At 43.7% G+C, this 20,442-nt stretch overlaps 1 protein-coding gene across 1 annotated transcript; it reads left to right on the top strand.

Annotated features, from left to right (window-relative positions):
• The first annotated feature begins 3,725 nt into the window (after window positions 1-3,725).
• Window positions 3,726-20,426, top strand: CHORDC1 (cysteine and histidine rich domain containing 1). The gene is made up of 11 exons (XM_081860667.1): window positions 3,726-3,948; window positions 11,618-11,667; window positions 12,218-12,274; window positions 13,503-13,663; window positions 15,887-15,987; window positions 16,275-16,333; window positions 17,538-17,608; window positions 17,726-17,831; window positions 18,727-18,846; window positions 19,281-19,343; window positions 20,164-20,426. The coding sequence occupies exons 1-11, from the start codon at window positions 3,885-3,887 to the stop codon at window positions 20,314-20,316; spliced, it is 1,005 nt and encodes a 334-aa protein (XP_081716793.1). The 5' UTR covers window positions 3,726-3,884; the 3' UTR covers window positions 20,317-20,426.
• The last annotated feature ends 16 nt before the right edge of the window (window positions 20,427-20,442 follow it).

Below are 20,442 nucleotides of genomic sequence, written 5' to 3'. Positions count from 1 at the left end.
TCCCAGAACCAGAAGAGGCATGAAAAGAGCAGAGGAGAGGTTGTCTGAATGCAGGCACAGTCTCCGATTGCTTGGGGCAAGGCCTGGTGACGAGGCGGAAACTTTCAGTGTTGGCAACTGATTCTCATGGAGGAAGACCCCCACAAATGAGCTGCTCTCTTCATTAGGCCCATAGCTGTCAACTTACAGATTCGAAAATAAGGGACCAGCAGCCTTGAAAATAAGGGATCAGCAGCCAAAATAAGGGATTTTCCTAGCACAGGTATGTTCAGCTTCTGAGCCCCTCCAAGCCAAAGGCAGAAAACCCAGCCAACAGCCAACGAAGTCTCAAGCGGTGGTTCCCACAGCACAGCAACCCGGCAAAGGGGATGCAGCAAGGGAAACCACCGTCATCTTTCCGCTGGGAAGCGCTGAGCAAAGGCAAGTCCCCAAGCAACGCAGCCGATTTGATCGGCACAAGGCATGCAAGCTCCACCTCCCAGTCGTTCTTAGACTCCTTATTAGGTGAGCAACGCAGCCAAGCAACACAGTTGGAGCCTCCCTCCTCCCTGGCCGGCAGGGAGGGAGGGAGGGAGGGAGAGGAGCTGCTTCCTTTGAAACCTGGGAAATTTAAGAGACATCATCAATAAGGGACAGCAGCGGGACAGAGCGCTGGGATAAGGGACTTTCCCGCCAAATAAGGGATGGTTTGACAGTTATGATTAGGCTTGACCTTCAAACTAAGTCTGTAGCGATCGTGTTTTTGGAACTGTGATATTACTGACCAACACGCTCCTGTGAGACTTGCCTACTGTCTCACAGTGAGCTCATCTTTATTTGCAGGTGCTATAAAAAGCTAAGGAAGCTCTCCACGTTCTCACCTTCTAGAGCAAAGATGTGGAACCTCAGTCCAGGAGGAGGATGAATGGGCTACTTCAGGTCTCTCTCCCTAAGCAAAACCCCACACCCAACTTGTTTAGTACCCACCTCAGTGGTTTTTGCCTGACCGGAATGTGCCTTTGAGCTCCAATACTGCTAATCTACTGTATAAAGGTAACAATCTCAATTGTCGCTCTGACCACATTTGCCTCTCGCCCTGTCAACCAACTTTGAGGGCGTCAGGAATTTTACTTCTTGAAATATGGCAACCCTAGGCCAGTCACCATCTCTCAGCCTAAACGACCTCACAGGGTTGTTGTGGGATGAAATGAGGGAGAACGACATACACCTTGAGTTCCTTAGAGGAAAAGGTGGGATATAAATGCGATGAATAAAATTCTACCCCATCCTTTTTTCTGGAGGGCAAAAGCAGTCCAGTGATCCACATGAACTGGGATCACAACCTAGAACGTACCAGCACTCTCCCAAGGCTGCAAAGAGCAAGGGAAAATGGACCTTGGAGTCCATTTTCTCTCAAGGAAACTTACTGTCTATTGTCGTCATCGTCTGATGCATCCAAAGAACCCCAGGCTTCCTTGAAAACTTTGACGAATGTCACTCATCAAAACAGATCATTCTGCTTCTAGCTCCACCAAGGAGCTAGAAAATTTTCAACAGGGCGACATCCGGCTTCACCAGAGAGCTCTTGGCCCAGACATTTGAATCCGCAAAGGCTTCGCTGAGCTAATTATCCCAAACCTACCGCTTTGCTGGGAACACATCATGTTGCGAGCAAAATAAAATATGCCTTTTTAAGAAAACAAAAGCCAAGGCCTTTTTGCGTGCACATACTTGTGCGGAATGAAAGAAGCAATATTTATTTTTTATTTTTTTTGCTTAGAAAAAGCACAGAGGGGGTTGGAAGCTTAAGACAGTTTAACATCACAGATTAACATCGCAGGAGACTCAAACACACGTATTTTGTGTGTTAAGTAAGAATTCATGAAAATATAAGCCTTTATGGATTTCTGTGATCACTTCACAGCTGTGGATTTAAAGCGTTCTGTTTATGGGGAGATCTAAAGGTATTTTCTTTGTCCGTCGAGTTTTGAAAACTTAAGATGCAGGATAGTCCAATGGGGTTTTTGAAGATTCGAGGTGGAGAGAATTCACTTTGATTTTCTGTATTGTTGGTCTTTGACACCTTGACTCAAAGATAGACTGCAGAAGGTCCTGTCAACCCCATTTTCCCTCTTTGCTTAGAGCTCCCTCCCCTCCCCACCCCCCTTTTTTTAAAGAGACAGACAGAGAATGAAGGAAAAACAAAGGAGGACAAAGGTCTCCTTTGCGAGAAGAAAGAATTTAAGCAAAGGCAGCCTTTGTCACTCCTGCATGACTGACAGCTGGAACACGCCCAAATTCCTATTGACTGTACAATTTTTAAAGGTAGAGAAGGCTTAGTGTTATCCCTTGTAACAGCCTTCCCTAACCTGGCATGTTAGAACTGCAGTTAGAACTGGATATGGAACAACTGATTGATTCAAAACTGGGAAATGAGTATGGCAAGGCTGTATATTGTCTCCCTGCTTATTTAACTTATATGCAGAATTCATCATGCGAAAGGCTGGGCTGGATGAATCCCTAGCCGGAATTAAGATTGCCGGAAGAAATATCAACAACCTCAGATATGCAGATGACACAACCTTGATGGCAGAAAGTGAGGAGGAATTAAAGAACCTTTCAATGAGGGTGAAAGAGGAGAGCGCAAAATATGGTCTGAAGCTCAACATCAAAAAAATGAAGATCATGGCCACTGGGCCCGTCACCTCCTGGCAAATAGAAGGGGGAGAAATGGAGGCAGTGAGAGATTTTACTTTCTTGGGCTCCATGATCATTGCAGATGGTGGCAGCAGCCACGAAATTAAAAGACACCTGCTTCTTGGGAGAAAAGCAATGACAAACCTAGACAGCATCTTAAAAAGCAGAGACATCACCTTGCCAACAAAGGTCTGTATAGTAAAAGCTATGGTTTTCCCAGTAGTGATGTATGGAAGTGAGAGCTGGACCATAAAGAAGGCTGATTGCCGAAGAATGGATGCTTTTGAATTATGGTGCTGGAGGAGACTCTTGAGAGTCCCATGGACTGCAAGAAGATCAAACCGATCCATTCTGAAGGAAATCAGCCCTGAATGCTCACTGGAAGGACAGATCCTGGAGATGAGGCTCCAATACTTTAGCCACCTCATGAGAAGAGAAGACTCCCTGGAAAAGACCCTGATGTTGGGAAAGATGGAGGGCACAAGGAGAAGGGGACGACAGAGGACAAGGTGGTTGGACAGTGTTCTTGAAGCTATGAACATGAGTTTGACCAAACTGCAGGAGGCAGTGGAAGACAGGAGTGCCGGGCGTGCTCTGGTCCATGGGGACTAAACAACAACAACAGCCTGGCATGTGCTCCAAAACATCTAGAGGGCACCAGGATGGGGAAAGCTGCCTAATGTCAAGGCATCCCAGAAACAAAAGTAGAGTATGCACCATTCCAAATAAACTGATCCGGACAGAACAAATGCATATAAATATCTGCAGCGCCAGTTACCGTATTTCCGTCTAACCTGCGCCCCCTTTTTTTATTAAAAAAAAGTGCCGCCATCCAATCACTGCCGTTCCAACGACTCCGCCCTCCGACGCCCACGCAATTCCTAAGCCCCGCCCCCATACCGCCTCCCCCTCTCTCTCACACACACCGCCTACCTCACCCCGCACTGCGCATGTGCGCCGCCGTTCCGCCCTCTCTCCAGTCTACCTTCCTTCGCGCCGGCCGAAGCGCCCTGCGCGTGCGCCCTGAGCATTCCCTCCTCCGAAGTTTCGCGAAGGGCCCCCCCCCTCCCGCGCCGAAGCTTCCGCCCGGCTTTTCCCGGAAAGAGCGCGAGAGAGAGCCTCTTCCTTTCCCGTCAGGTCAGCGGCGGCTTCTCCTCGGCTCCCTCTTCGCTCTCAACCGCCGGCTCCTTCCTCGTCGCTTCTCGGCCATGGCTCTGCTGTGCTACAACCGGGGCTGCGGGCAGCGCTTCGACCCCGAGGCCAACGTGGGCGGTGAGGAAGAATAGGATATTGTTCTATTACAGTGGTATTTTAAGCTTTTCTGCTCTCCACTCCGCCCTCACAACCACCCCGTGAGGTAGGCCAGGCTGAGAGAGTGGCTGGCCCAAGAAGGCCGTGCGAGGGAGTGTGGCGTAGTGGTTAGAGCAGCCTCTCTCTCTCTCTCCCTCTCTCTCTCTCTCTCCCCCTACACGCGTCCTCATCCCCTTGCATATACTCCCTCTCTGTGTATGTGTTTATATTGTATTATATATTATTATCAAAGGAGCTGGGGGGGCTGTGCAGAGCTCACCCCTCTTGACTATACTAAGGTCATTCAGGGGAGTGTGGCGTAGTGGTTAGAGCAGCCTCTCCCTCTCCCTCTCTCTCTCTCTCTCTCTCCCTACACGCGTCCTCATCCCCTTGCATATACTCCCTCTCTGTGTATGTGTTTATATTGTATTATATATTATTATCAAAGGAGCTGGGGGGGCTGTGCAGAGCTCACCCCTCTTGACTATACTAAGGTCATTCAGGGGAGTGTGGCGTAGTGGTTAGAGCAGCCTCTCCCTCTCCCTCTCTCTCTCTCTCTCTCTCCCTACACGCGTCCTCATCCCCTTGCATATACTCCCTCTCTGTGTATGTGTTTATATTGTATTATATATTATTATCAAAGGAGCTGGGGGGGCTGGGCAGAGCTCACCCCTCTTGACTATACTAAGGTCATTCAGGGGAGTGTGGCGTAGTGGTTAGAGCAGCCTCTCTCTCTCTCTCTCTCTCTCTCTCTCTCTCTCCCCCTACACGCGTCCTCATCCCGTTGCATATACTCCCTCTCTGTGTATGTGTTTATATTGTATTATATATTATTATCAAAGGAGCTTGAGGGGGGGGCTGGGCAGAGCTCACCCCTCTTGACTATCCTAAGGTCATTCAGGGGAGTGTGGCGTAGTGGTTAGAGCAGTCTCTCTCTCTCCCTCTCTCCCTCTCTCTCTCTCTCTCCCTACACGCGTCCTCATCCCGTTGCATATACTCCCTCTCTGTGTATGTGTTTATATTGTATTATATATTATTATCGAAGGAGCTGGGGGGGGGCTGTGCAGAGCTCACCCCTCTTGACTATCCTAAGGTCATTCAGGGGAGTGTGGCGTAGTGGTTAGAGCAGTCTCTCCCTCTCTCCCTCTCTCTCTCTCTCTCTCTCCCCCTACACGCGTCCTCATCCCCTTGCATATACTCCCTCTCTGTGTATGTGTTTATATTGTATTATATATTATTATCAAAGGAGCTGGGGGGGCTGTGCAGAGCTCACCCCTCTTGACTATACTAAGGTCATTCAGGGGAGTGTGGCGTAGTGGTTAGAGCAGTCTCTCCCTCTCCCTCTCTCTCTCTCTCTCCCTACACGCGTCCTCATCCCCTTGCATATACTCCCTCTCTGTGTATGTGTTTATATTGTATTATATATTATTATCAAAGGAGCTGGGGGGGCTGTGCAGAGCTCACCCCTCTTGACTATACTAAGGTCATTCAGGGGAGTGTGGCGTAGTGGTTAGAGCAGTCTCTCCCTCTCCCTCTCTCTCTCTCTCTCCCTACACGCGTCCTCATCCCATTGCATATACTCCCTCTCTGTGTGTGTGTTTATATTGTATTATATATTATTATCGAAGGAGCTTGGGGGGGGGGCTGTGCAGAGCTCACCCCTCTTGACTATCCTAAGGTCATTCAGGGGAGTGTGGCGTAGTGGTTAGAGCAGCCTCTCCCTCTCTCTCTCTCTCTCCCCCTACACGCGTCCTCATCCCGTTGCATATACTCCCTCTCTGTGTATGTGTTTATATTGTATTATATATTATTATCAAAGGAGCTTGGGGGGGGCTGGGCAGAGCTCACCCCTCTTGACTATCCTAAGGTCATTCAGGGGAGTGTGGTGTGGTGGTTAGAGCAGTCTCCCTCTCTCTCCCTACACACAACGTGTGTCTTCATCCCGTTGTATACTGTATATATGTGTGTGTTGTATTCTGTTCTATATTATCTTTAAGGAGCTCAAAGTTGGGGGCTACACAGATCTCGCCCCCCCCCTTCATTTCATACTCACAACAACCCCAAGAGGTGGGCCAGGCTGAGAGAGAGAGAGAGAGAGGGGAGTGACTGGTCTGTGGCCATGCAAGGGAGTATGGCATAGTGGTTAAAGCAGCCTCATGCACCTATGAATGTCCTCACCCCCCCTATTCTATACTTTATAGATATGTGTTTTGTTCATATCCTATCTTTTCTCCAAGGAGCTCAAGGTGGCCTACATACATTCCTTCCCCTCTTGATTCCACCTTCACAGCAAGTGGTTAGAGGAGTCTTCGTCTCTCTCTCCCCACACCCCATGAGTCCTCACCCTCCTTGTCTGGGCTGGACTCCCAGCTCCTGTCAGTCCTGGCCAGCATGAGCGGCAACAACCCAGGAATGAGGGGAAATTGAGTGTCCTGTTAGGACCAGGCAGATCCAGGGTCAGCTTCTCCCCTCGTCATCACCTCCCAGAGTGGCTGGGGCAACTCAGGCAGATGGGCGGCATATAAATTTATTATTATTATTATTATTATTAAGCTCATTGGGTGACCATGGAGCATAGGAAGCTGCCTTAAATTGGAACAGACGATTGGGCCATTTAGCTCAGTATCATCTGCACTGACTGCCAGCAGCTCTCTAGGGTTTCAAAGAGGAAGTTTTCCCAGCCCAACCTGGAGATGCCGGAGGGACTGTGGGACTGTCCAAAGCAGGTGCTCTACCGCTGAGCTATGGGCCAGTCACATAAATACACGTGTGTGTGTGTGTGTGTGTGTGTGCGCACACACACACACACACACACATAGATTAGAACGAGGGAGACCCAGGTTCAGATCCTATCTTTTCAGCCATGAAGTTCATCACTTCAGCTACTTCACAAGCTATTTATGTCAACTCTGTGGAGGAAGACTGAGATGTGAATGAAGTCATGCAGGGGTGGGGAACTTATGGCCCTCCAACGTCTCTGGTCATTGGCCATGTTGGCTGGAACTGATAAGGAGTTGGGAGCCCAGCAGGGTCTGAAGGGCAGCAGGTTGGGCAATGTATTCCAGTACAGTGGTACTTAGGGTTACAGGCTCCGCTAACCCGGAAGTAGTACCTTGGGTTAATAAATATGCCCCAGGATGAGAACAGAAATTGTGCTGCAGCGGCGCGGCAGCAGCAGGAGGCCCCATTAGCTAAAGTAGTACCTCAGGTTAAGAACAGACCTCAGGAACGAATTAACGTCGTAACCAGAGGTATCACTGTATTGTATCTCTTTTGGATTTTTTCCTAATACTTTATAGTGATAGGGCTTCTTGGAAAGTGTGTTTGTTTATGTACCACTTGCACACTCTTCTCTCCCCATAGCGTGGTGGTTATAAATGTAACAAATGTGTGTGTAAAAGACATAGAGGAGAAATATTTGTTAGACACACAGTTGACACTAAATTGTATTAGAATAATGTGTTCCTCCTCTCCCATATCATGTAGGTTGAACTACGATATAGCAGGTGCTCTGTGCTGCTTATCAGCAACATTGTTCAAATACTTCCGTGGGAACAGAATAGTTTCTGAGGGCTTTAAGTCAACAATAGAGAAGACCCTGCATCAGTTGTTTTGTCCTCTCCTGGCATGGATAATGTTTTGTGCTTGTTTTGGGAACATCATGTTTTGTTGCCATGCACTGATACTGGTCTTGAGTTACAAAGCAACATTAAGTTATCTTAGGAGATGAGCCTTAGTAGCGCATGTGATAAAAATGCCCATGCAGAATGCAGAGTCCTGGGGTGCAAGCGGGGGAGTGCCGTTCAAGTGGTGTTTTAAAAATAACAGCCCTATGATTTCACCCTGGAAACCTCCAGCATACAACCCTGAGAGGTGGTATCACAATATGGCATTATACTAACATAACAAAACGCATACAATACTCCATATTTCCTGAGTTGAGCAGGGAGGTGGGTGGGCCCGAGGACTTACAACCCACCTAGCCGCCAAATCTGATTCCAATATCTTACCATGACAACCTTAAACTGTAAATTTAGTCTAGGGGGTGGGAACAATGAAGTAAGAGAGGGAAAGACAATAAACTAGTAGAGAGGGAGGCATGGGCGAATAACAGGGTGACTGCAAGTAAATGCAGTTACACATATGGGCTCGTTTAGTTGGGGATGAGGACTGAGAAGTTGAAACTAATGACTTTATGGAGTGGTTTTGAAGCAGGGTGGAGCTGTGTAAATCAGGTGTAGGGAACCTTTAGCCCTCTAGATGTTGCTGCACTACAACTCCCATTATCCCTGGCCATTGGCCAAGCTTGCTGGGGCCAATGGGAGTTATTGTTCAGCAACGACTGGTGGGTGAAAGGTTACCGACGCCTGACATAAGTGATCTGGCATTACTGAAAAGAGCAGAAGTAGGAAGAGTTGAGTGTGGATATGAATGTGGTCCCACTGTAAAGAAATCCGAACATTTAATCTTTGCAATTCTCAGCACCTTTGAGACTCCTGTTAGTCATTAGAATAATTACATGTGTGGCACCTGCAATTTGCTTATTTTTTCCATCTAGACTGGTACACCCATAGTAATTCAGATGTTCTACTGTAGATACTGATCAGTAACAACTTTTTCACTTCAAAGAGCTCAGTGTTAGGACTAAGAATGTCAGTAGCATGTTCAGTATTGTAAAAATAAAAATGCTGCTTAATTTCTTTTATATTATATTTAATGCTTTGAGGTTTGATTGCAGTGGGCATACTGTTTATCATAACAGGATAAGACGTCTTGAACTTGGAAGCAACTGGGTCTGTGCTACGTATGATAGAACTGTAAGCAAGTTAATGATTCTTATTTGAAACAAGTATATCATAGAACTGGCATTTCTACTTCTTCTGAATTTACCGGTATATATTCTACTAAGCATGGGAATTCTGTTGTCAGAATGGTTTCACAATTTATATGACTTCCAGAAAGCAAATAATGCCCATTTTTCACTTGTTTTCTAGCATTTAGTAACTCATCTGGTCCTGCTGCTAAGACAGCAGATCTGTACCCACTAAGCTGGTATTAAATGGTGGTCTGGATGGTGAGAAAGGCATCATATGAATATACTGTCATTAGTAAAAGATTCTGTTAGTACTTTTGTTTGACTGGCAAACTTAAGAAGAAAGATATGTTGAAGTTAGACTGTGGAAGATTTTTAATTGTTTCAGCAGACTGCTTCTAAAGTGATCTACATCTTGGATGGGGAGAGGTCTGGATGTGTCAGGTGTTTTGCTGGAATTGAAACTTAATGTTTAAGGTGCCTTACTTTTGAGAGTCCCATGGGCTGCAAGAAGATCAAACCTCTCCATTCTGAAACAAATCAGACCTGAGTGCTCACTGGAAGGACAGATCGTGAAGCTGAGGCTCCAATACTTTGGCCACCTCATGAGAAGAGAAGACTCCCTGGAAAAGACCCTGATGTTGGGAAAGATGGAGGGCACAAGGAGAAGGGGACGGCAGAGGACGAGATGGTTGGACAGTGTTCTCGAAGCTACCAGCACGAGTTTGACCAAACTGCGGGAGGCAGTGGAAGACAGGAGTGCCTGGCGTGCTCTGGTCCATGGGGTCACGCAGAGTCGGACACAACTAAACGACTAAGCAACAACAACTTTTGAAGCTGAGCTGATGATATCACTCATATGAAGTTGAGATGCTGTATTGTGTTTCCTGTTGAGGAATAAGTGCTTGTCGTGCATCACCTGAACTGTACCTGAGCTACTACTGCCTGGATAGTGGGCACAAGTTCTTACGTATAATTACTTACATCCCACTTTTCAGGATGCAAATCCTTCCAGGGTGCGAGGGGGTGGGGTAGTGAAGAAAGAGAGAGACAGTCCATTTTCTCTTTCTCCGCACTCCACAAAGTATGCTTTGCCTGGACATTTCAGGCAAGTATTTTGGTGTTGGATTGTGGAACTTTATATATAAATTGTGGGTTTCAAAACTGCCCTATATTTATTTGGTTACTTGTTCTGGAAAAGTGTTATGTAGCTCCTTGAAACTTGTTTGCATGCTTAAGAAGTGGTACATGAGTCCATTGCAAACACTTAAGCTGGAATCCAAAGACCTACTTTAGGCATGTCAAATGATTTGGGCACACCTGGTATGATCTCATCTTTTAAATGCCCTCTTCTTTGAAATCCCCATCAGTTACAAGTAGAGTGCTTAAAGAAATACAAGCCCAAAACACTCTACTCGATTTTCTTTTCTGAATCCGAGCCGTGACCTCTTTCTTGTATGGTATTCATGTTTTGATTGTATGTGATATAGGCAGTGCCAGTGGAGCTGGGTCATAGAATCATATACCGGTAATTATAGAGTTGGAAGGGATCCTAGGGGTCTCATCTAGTCCAACCCCCTTCAATGCAGGTATCTCAATTGAAGCATCAATGGCAAATGGTAATTTAACCTCTCCTTAAAACCCTCTAGTGATGGAGTGTCTACCACCTCCTGGATGAGTCCTTCCACTATCTAACAGCTCTTACCTTCAGAAAGTTATTCCTGATGTTTAGTTGGAATCTCCATTCTTATAACTTAAAGCCATTTGTTCGGGTCCTACCTTCCAGAGTAGGAGAAGTTGCTCCATCTTCCATGTGACAGCCCTTTAGATATTTGAAGATGCCTCTCTTACCTCCTTCTTAATAGGGTAATCATACCTAATTCCCCAACCATTCCTCATAAAGCTTGGTTTCCAGACCCTTGATCATCTTGGTTGCCCTCTTCTACACACATTCCAGATTGTTAGTATCCTCCTTAAATTGTGGAGTCGAGAACTGGACGCAGTATTCCAGGCGTGGTCTGACCAAGGCAGAATAGAGTGGTACAATTACTTCCCTTGACACTATACTTCTGTTGTTGCAGCCTAGAGTAGCATTAGCATTTCCCCCTGTAGCTTTACATTGTTGATTCATGTTCATATTGTTGTCTGCTATTTGTGCTGCTGGTTCTTTTGGCCTAAGTGTAAAACCTTGTATTTGTCCCATGAAATTCATTTTGTTAGTTTGGGCCCAGTTCTCCAATCTGTTAATGTCATATTGAAACCAGTTCAGTATTCAGCGGTATTGGCTACCTGTCCACCCATCCCCTACCCCCAGTTTGGTGTCATCGGCAGAACTGAGCATCTCCTCAATTCCTTCATCCAATTAATTTATAAAGATGCTGAACAACAACAGGCCCAGGACAGAATCCTGTGGCACTCCACTTGTCCCTTTTTTCAAGGATGGTGAGGAACCATTAATGAGCACTCTTTGGATTTGGTCATTCAACCCAACTACAAATCCACCTAATAATTTAGGCTGGGTATTTCTACTTATTAAAATGTATATTTAATTTTATGCCTCAATTCATTTCTGGCTTTTATAGATAACATGCCATCCAGGAAAGCACATGAACGTCCAAAGGGAGTATTTTGTAACAACCGCTTGTGTTTCCTGAATTCTGTGTTCTGTTTCCAACTGAAAAAGCGTGCAGTGTGCTGCTACATGATATTGAGCCTTGATGAATATGAAAATATTGACAGCAATCACTGATTAACTTACTTTGCTAAATATAACCTGTAGCTTTAGGGATGGTATCACTGCTGTCCTCTGCTAATCCTTCTTTTTTCTCCTTCTTTTAGAGTCCTGTACCTATCACCCAGGAGTACCAGTCTTTCATGATGCTCTTAAAGTAGGTGTACAAACATAATTGTTTAAAAGCCTTCCAAAACTTCAACTAAATCATGCTCATGGCAATATTTCAATTCCCTTCATGACCTTTGATGTATCAATCTGCTTGAGTTTGGTGGAATGCCCACTTTTTTCCTGAAATAAAAGATTTACCCTGTTTAGTTATTATAGAAACATATGCTGTTCCAGGCAGTAGTGATCACTTGAATGCATTGTGTTAAACATGTTCCAGGTCTCTATTGAACCTTATGCTACAGTACATCTCTCCCAAAGTATGTTGGTGACACTTGTTAGTGCGTATTGCTGGATACCAGGGTTGGAATGTTTAGTAAGTTTTTATTGCTTTTTAACAAAGTGATGATTATCACTTTATCTAAAAATAACATGTCTTGGGATTTTGAAAAATTGGGCCCTACATTGCTGTACCAGCTGTTGAATAATTTATGGTCTTTTTGTGTAGCCTTGTTATCTCACATTGGGGAAACATTCCGTTTTTTCTCCTTAGGTGTTTTTGATATTAAGATGGTAAATTCATGGCTTGTATCTTGCAGGGCTGGTCATGCTGTAAAAGAAGGACCACAGACTTTTCTGACTTCTTAAGCATTGCGGTATGTATTAATATTTTGTAATGGTTGTATTTTACTACAAATGAAAAATTGAAAGTTGCTCATTTGAGGGGGTGGGAATCCCTTAGAACAGGAATGGGCAACATATGGGCTTCCAGTTGTTGCTAGACTATGGCCCGCATTTTAGCTTAGACCAGGCATAGGCAAACTCAGCCCTCCAGATGTTTTTGGAACTAGAACTCCCATCATCCCTGACCACTGGTCCTGTTAGCTAGGGATGATGGGAGTTGTAGTCCCAAAACATCTGGAGGGCCAAGTTTGCCTATGCCTGGCTTAGACTGTAGTCAACAACATTAGGGCCACAGGTTGCCCAAGACACACTTAGAAAAATCAGGTTCTAAAAACCTGCATTTGCTTGTAGCTTGTAGATGTTGTACAACTGTTTGCCACTGACATGGAGTGTTCAAATCAGCTGCCTTCAAGTGAAGAAAGTGTGTTGTCTTCTCTGCAGGTGTTTCAATTATTTCTTGACATTTTGATTATAAAAGTGAGGCCTGAATCAAAAAGCTGTAGTGTGTGCAGTGTGTGTGCCAGCCATGCCATTTTCTGGGTTACTCCATTTCATTTCTCTCCCTAACATTCTGTTCCAAGGTCACCGTGCATGCTTAGTCCTCACTAGGCTCTTTGGTTTTTCCCCTAAATATTTTGTTGTGCTTCCCTGAACCTGCTGCTTCCCTCTTACACATGAATGCTACTGTTTGGGCTAGATAATGATTGACAGTGGAATAACTGAATCTGCTATTAGTTTGTATGATTCTAATAAGTATGGAAGACCTTTAAAACCATGTGTGTGTGCAGGGCTGTGCTGAGCTTGTCTGAGGCACGGGGCAGGAGTCTTGTTCCTGGCATGGTCCGACAGGTCCCCCGGCCAGCTTAGCCCTCTGAGGCTTGGGGCAAGTGTACCTGTCTGCACAGGCCTGCATGTAATAACTTAAAAGACCATAGGTTGCTACATTTGAGAAACTGATGGGAGGAAGTTGATCTGAATGTCTGTACTTAACCCTAGTATTTACTTATAAATATTAAGCGCTGAAGTGGCAGAACTAGCTTAAGAAATTGCATTGTTAGAGCTGAATCTACAGTCAACATTAGGTACTGTACTAGTATACATACATGATTTTATGTGCTGTAAGCTGCCCAGTGTGGCTGGGGAAACCCAGCTAGATGGGCAGGGTATAAATAATAACATTATTGTTGTTGTTGTTATCAGGGCTGTACAAAGGGCTTCCATAATAGTGAGAAGCCCCCTGAACCAGTCAAACCTGAAGTTAAAACTACCTCTGAGCGAAAGGAGTTAGCTGACCTGAAGCCTAAATTTCAAGAACACATAATTCAGGCACCAAAGCCTGTGGAAGCAATACAGAGGCCAAGGTATTGTCCTGAGAGCGGGCATTTGTGCCAAATTACTATCTATCTATCTATCTTACATATATATGCCCCGTTTTCCAGCATTTGGGGAGTGGATATATAAAGTTAAAACCTGCTTTATGTGTATATTTTGCAGTTGAGCAGCTTCAGGATGCAGTCAGAAGGTGCCTTGTTTCTGTGACCAAATACCAGGCAAAGGAGAGAAGCGCTTCTTGTCTCTGGGGGGAATAATATGCATCCAGTAGTGATGAAACTCTTGAGTCAGATGGCTAAGCTTCTTTAAACAATGTACAGGACAGCAGAGCCATTTCTCTTCCTCCAGAGCCTGAGCATCCTTTGCTGGGTCTTGGGGCTTATTCCTCTTCTCTGGGACTGAAATTGGTTTGCTGTTTTTAGAGTTTGCATGGATGAAAGTCATGGGAAATGGAAAGAGAACAACTACAGTGGTACCTCTGGTTACATACTTAATTCGTTCCGGAGGTCTGTTCTTAAGCTGAAACTGTTCTTAATCTGAAGCACCGCCTTAGCTAATGAGGCCTCCCGCTGCCGCCGCCAGAGCATGATTTCTGTTCTAATCCTGAAGCAAAGTTCTTAACCCGAGGTAATATTTCTGGGTTAGTGGAGTCTGTAACATGAAGCGTATGTCACCTGAAGTGTATGTAACCCGAGGTACCACTGTTTAGCTTACCGAATAAGCATAAGCTTTTCATAATGGAAGTTCCCATTCTATCCCAGGCACTTCCAGTTAAAGGACCTGGAGGCAAGAGTGCGAAAGGTACTGGAGAGCCACTCCTTGTCAGGCTAGACAGTATTGGGCTTTAGTGGCCAGTCATACGAGCTGCTATAAGGTAGCTTACTGTGTGCATATGAAAGTTCTCAATGAAAATTCCAGAAAAGTACTTTTCAACCTTTTCAGACCCTGGGTGTACCTTTAAAGGTAAAGGGACCCCTGACCATTAGGTCCATTCGTGGGCAACTCTGGGGTTGCGGCGCTCATCTCGCTTTATTGGCCAAGGGAGCTGGCGTACAGCTTCCGGGTTATGTGGCCAGCATGACTAAGCCGCTTCTGGCGAACCAGAGCAGCACATGGAAACGCCGTTTACCTTCACGCCGGAGCGGTACCTATTTATCTACTTGCACTTTGACATGCTTTCGAACTGCTAGGTGACCAGGAGCAGGGACCGAGCAACGGGAGCTCACCCCGTTGCAGGGATTCAAACCGCCAACCTTCTGATCAGCAAGTCCTAGGCTCTGTGGTTTAACCCACAGTGCCACCTGCGTCCCCGGGTGTACCTTTAGTCAGATCTAAATTATAATCCCTGTTTTCCATTTACAATGGTACCTTGATTTAAGACCGTAATCCGTTCCGGAAGTCCGGTCTTAAAACAAAGCGGACTTAAAACAAGGCGTGCTTTCCCATAGAAAGTAAATGAAAATGGATTGATCTGTTCTAGACAATGAAAAACACCCCCTAAAACACAAATTTTACTGTCTAATGAGACCATTGATCCATAAAAGGCAATAATCAATGTACTGTACTATAAAATATGTAAGACAGTATTGTAGATGAAAAAAATAACATTAATTTTTTTTCTTACGTGCACTGATGATAGCCATTGTTTGGATGGGGGGCTTTTATCCATTTCTGCAGTCACACAATCAGCCAGTAGCTGAACTGGGTTCGCCACAGTCACAGGTCAGTCCCATTAAACGAAGTCACAGTCAAAAACCCGAAAAAGCCGCACAAACCAAAACGCAAAAAAAAATAAATCAAAAACGAATCCTCCAAATATCACCTCTGTGTTGCAACAGCTGGCAGACTCAACAGGAAGCCTCTGATTAGCAGCGAGGGACTCAATTAACAAACGAAACACACTCAACAGGAACCAGACGATGAAAAGCGACCCCTAAAACAAGCCTGGCCCGACTTATATAAAAAAAATGACTGAACCCGGAGTACTCATTTCCGGGTTGCAATTGGACTTGGTCCAAAATGGACTTATAATAGACTGGACTTTAGTCAAGGTACCACTGTATTCATATACCACTTATGTGCGCATGCTGGTGCCGCTGGTGCAAACTACCTTGGGTCAGGCTGCAGCCTATTTATCTGTCCTAATGCACCTGCAAAATACCAGTGTTCTAGAAGACTTCATAAGTACTTTGAAACTAATTGCTTTTGTCACGTTAAAAAGTAACACAACTTATTCCCTCTGCTTTCTTTAGCCCAGATGAGCCGATGAGTTGCTTGGAGCTGAAAGTATCTGCTTCCTTGAAGCAAGCATTAGAGAAGCTAAAGCTGTCGTCAGGAAATGAAATAAAAAAAGGTATATAGCTTGATAGGGTTCATGTTTTTACCTAAATGAGTGTGTTGTAGCTCAGTGCTAGATAGGTTCAGTGAATCTATTGCTATTATTATTGAACCCCTCCTTGGAGTTCAGAGCACTGAACATGGAAGTATCCTATGTGATTGTGTAGCAGATGGTTCCTGAAAGATAAACATCTTGGGTAGAAAATGTCATTTGTATACTCCTATATGCTTGAGTTCTGCTCATTTCTTTAGAAGAACAGTAAATTCTTAAGACTTATAATGCAAACTATTCCTGTTTTACAGAGGATGATAGTGATGAGATAAAGATTGGGACTCCATGTAAAAATGCAGGCTGTAAAAAGGTAAATATCTCAATGTTATGTAAATGTGCCACACTTCAAACCCCTTAGTTCCCCATCCTTTTATAAGTTGCTGAGAACTTTTCTTTGCTGCCAAGCTAATGCAGGGAATTAGGTGGTCTTGGATTTTAGATTTATTGTATATATGTATGTATGTTGTTAACTCCTTTGATTTATTTTACGTATAGTGGTATAAAAATACCTTTATAAATAAAACCAATCAGTAAGTTGTCACTTCAGTACAGATCACATCACCCAATATTGCATGATGTTTTTCGGCACGCACCAGTAATTATTGTAGTATTTAGTTCTTGAGCACAGGTGAGGGATATTTGTACGGGCATGTGTTTTTGCACTGCCAAGAATGTGAGCTGTTACTCATTTCTTTTCCAGCTATAAAGTATTGTGTAAGCTTCTGCGTTACACTTCCATCAGAATTTTGTGATGTGTTTGGTCGGCACTGATACATGTAAACATTTATGGCTTTTAGAGACTGTTCAGAAAATCATTTATTATTAATTTAGTTTAGTCATGTAACATCAATCAGTCTCCAGGCGACTTTCAACAAAATTAACAGCATGCAAAAAAATTAATCAATTTAAAAACAATCATAACACAGTACAATCTCTTAGGAAAGGAAAGGAAACTTCAAGCATATTAATATTAGAGACTTTCCTAGGTCCAATTAAAAAGTTAAAAAATAGCAAGCGTAAGAGTATATTCTTCAGGCTTAGATGTTAAATCAAAAATAGCACAAAAATAGAGGAAGTTGAGGGCATGGCAGAAGAGTCCCATTGTGGACTATGGTGCCATGGTGTAGTTTTAGAAATGTTAAAAGCGTAATTTTAGAATTACAGGAGAAATTTCTTCCATGACTCAAAAGGTTGCATGGATGGGATGGGTCATGTTATGGGTCATGTCATGTGGGAGGTGGGGGGCATTGTTACAAGTTTCTGCTTAGACCCCCTAACGAATGCTTTGGAACTGATTGGACCAGTCAACCGGAGGAAACTGAGCTTCTACTTGATACAACTGCAGTCCTAAATTTACCTACCTGGGAGTAAGCTCCATTGAATCCTATAGACTTTTTGAGCAGATGTGGTTGGGATTGCACTGTAAGCGGCTACCTCAGCTGTTGGGTGGAAGCTGTAAAGCGATAATCTAATGCAATGACTAGTAAAACGTTATTTGTTAATTTTTCCCTTAGACATTTGAAGGACCACACAGCATGGAAGAAACATGTACATACCATGCAGGTGTCCCTATATTCCATGAAGGGTTAGTAGTATGTGTCTTCCTCGAAATTCTCTGTTAACCATCCGCTAGCTAGACATAATGAAACTTGAGATTAGTTTTGTTGCAGTTGTTTATACGTCTTTAAATCTTAATACGCAGGATGAAATACTGGAGTTGCTGCAAGAGGAAAACATCAGACTTCAATACTTTCTTGTCTCAAGAGGGCTGTGCGACAGGAATACATGCATGGATTAAGAAGGATGCTGTAAGTAGCAAGGGCTGTGTTATTAATAGCTTACTATTCTTACCTGTGTTGCTAAACATAATACACCTGCTTGGATAGACTGACTTGTGTGTGAAACTTTGAGTATTTATTTTTCCATCATTGGTCAATCAACTTGAATGCAGTGAGATGTTACCTGACAATATTTGGACTTTTGCAGAATAAAACAGAGGGCACAAAGTTTAGTGGAGCAACTACAGTGGTGCCTCGCAAGACGAAAAGAATCCCTTCCGCGAGTCTCTTCATCTAGCGGTTTTTTCGTCTTGCGAAGCAAGCCCATTGACGGCTTAGCAGATTAGCGCTATTAGCGGATAAGCGGATAAGCGGCTTAGTGGCTTAGAAAAGGGGGGGGAAGGGGGAAAAAACCTACAGGAACTCGCAAGACATTTTCGTCTTGCGAAGCAAGCCCATAGGAAATTTGTTTTGCGAAGCACCTCAAAACGGAAAACTCTTTTGTCTAACAAGTTTTCCGTCTTGCGAGGCATTCGTCTTGCGGGGCACCACTGTAACCAGATAGAACCATAACATAGAAGTTGTGCCTCAATTAATTAAACACCTCTGCAGAAAGGTGGTTCTGTGGGTTTCTCTGTTTTTGTTTTCTTCCACCTAGGCTATATACTGTACAATGATGACAAATGCTGAAACATTGACTCCCTTTCCATCCAGTTAAAGTGAGCTTCTGGCTTCAGCCATAGAACTTTTGTGGGGGTGGGCAATAAAAATGACACTGAAGGGATTGTAAAGAATCGGTATGGAAAGAGTCTTAGGCTATGCCTTCATAGAGCCCAACGTACTTTGGAAAAAGATAAGTAGCAGTTAAAGTATTTCCAAATGGGTTGAAACCATGATTTGTGTCTTTAACTCTAATCGCCTACAGGAGAAAAAAGTGGTTCCATGCAGGCACGATTGGCATCAAACTGGAGGTGAAGTGACAATTTCTATTTATGCCAAGAATTCCGTTCCTGAACTTAGTCATGTAGAAGCAAATAGCACGGTGGTGAGTTACCCTAATTAGCCTGTATTGTTCCCGTTTTAACTCCAAGTTCAAATTGATTGTTTAGTGTGGCAGCACCTGCATTTTGAAACTTCACTGTACTCTTCTCGGTGCCTGCTAAAAACATTCTTGTTTAGATGAGCTTACTCAGCTGCCTAGAAAGTTTAGGTAATTTTAACCTGTTTTAGCATTTTACCACTTGTATTTTAAAGCAGGGTTGTAAATATTTCTTGATTTTACTGTTTTATCTTGTGTACTGTTCTATCTTTTTCACAATCAAGCAATGTATAAATTTTATGGGGTGAGTGAGTGAGTGAGTGAATGAATGAATGGAACTCCCACCTGGGCAAAAGCCCCTCTGCTTTCTAGCATTGCAAGCTGAAATACTGCATGTTTAGCTACTACTGCTACTGCATAATCTTTTCCTTCTCTTACAGTTAAATATCCATATTGTCTTCGAAGGTGATAAGGAATTTAATCAGAATCTGAATCTATGGGGTGTAAGTACATACATATTTGCATTCAAGTAAACTTCAGGCAGGTTCAAAATCACGGCCAGGCGCTTGTAGCAAGATTAAGTGACAAGATTAAGTACTACAAGATATGTATATCTTGCATTTGTCTTGCTCAGAGTACATCCATTTAAATTAATGGACATGACTAACTTCTGAGTATAACTTAGTTGGATAAGTAGATGCTAACTACAGAATACCTCTCAATCAATCTTCTACAAATCTCATTGCAATTAAAGATACAAATCATAAAATCTACACTTTCCTTGTTCCTTTTGTATTCTGATTTACTGCAGACCTGAGGCATTTAAAATAGTCCACTTTTGTGTAAAAATAAATAAAAATCCTGGCATTGTGATGAGTGGTATTAAAGCTGCTCCTGCTCCTCAGTCTTGCTGTAGTTCTATGCTTAGTTTCCTGAACATAACTTTTTTCTTTTCAGTTTTGGCTGAATTAGTAAGTATCTGGTTTAGAATAATATGCTCTTAAGTAAATGCCAGACCTCGATAGCATCATAATCTGTGCGCAAAACAGTCAGGGGTGTGTGTTCAACATAGGAGGCAACTTGTATCTTGGAACATGTGTCAACGGGGCAGCGCTTATTTGTTTATCTGTATTCATGAGACCTTACACTTAGGCTAATTTTTCTAGTCCTACGTTACACAGTTACATTATTTTTTTTTGGGGTTTGCTTCTTTGTTTTTTAAAAGCAGTTACTTTATAGCAGCGAGTTGAATAAACTCAATTCTGTAGTGTTAGTCAAGCATGCAGTTAAGTAGTAAACTGAAATGTACATGTCTTCTTCCAGGTCATTGATGTGAAAAGGAGTTACGTAAATATGACGGCTACAAAGATTGAGCTCACGATGAGGAAAGCTGAGCCCATGTTATGGGCAGGCTTGGAACTCCCAGTATCCAAAGTAAAACCAAAAGAGCAGAAAGAAATTGCAGCACAAGCTTGAAATCTGAGAAGAGGCCAATTTTTGCCCCTGGTGAAGTGGTGACTTTGCTGTTTTAATGTAACTTAATTTTCTGCATAATCACAAAAAAGTTGCATTCCAGATTGGGTGTAGTTCTAGGCTTTTAAG

The sequence above is a fragment of the Podarcis erhardii genome, assembly GCF_964252035.2.
Source record: "Podarcis erhardii genome assembly, chromosome: 4".
Taxonomy (NCBI): Eukaryota; Metazoa; Chordata; class Lepidosauria; order Squamata; family Lacertidae; genus Podarcis; species Podarcis erhardii.
The sequence above is the reverse complement of the archived record's forward strand: the minus strand, read 5'-3'. Positions and strand labels throughout refer to the sequence as shown.

Coding starts and splice junctions, on each gene's coding strand:
- CHORDC1 (XM_081860667.1), top strand. CDS start 3,885: ATGGCTCTGCTGTGCTACAACCGGGGCTGCGGGCAGCGCTTCGACCCC. Junction 16,334..17,537: donor AAAATGCAGGCTGTAAAAAG/GTAAATATCTCA, acceptor TTTTTCCCTTAG/ACATTTGAAGGACCACACAG. Junction 19,344..20,163: donor AGAATCTGAATCTATGGGGT/GTAAGTACATAC, acceptor GTCTTCTTCCAG/GTCATTGATGTGAAAAGGAG.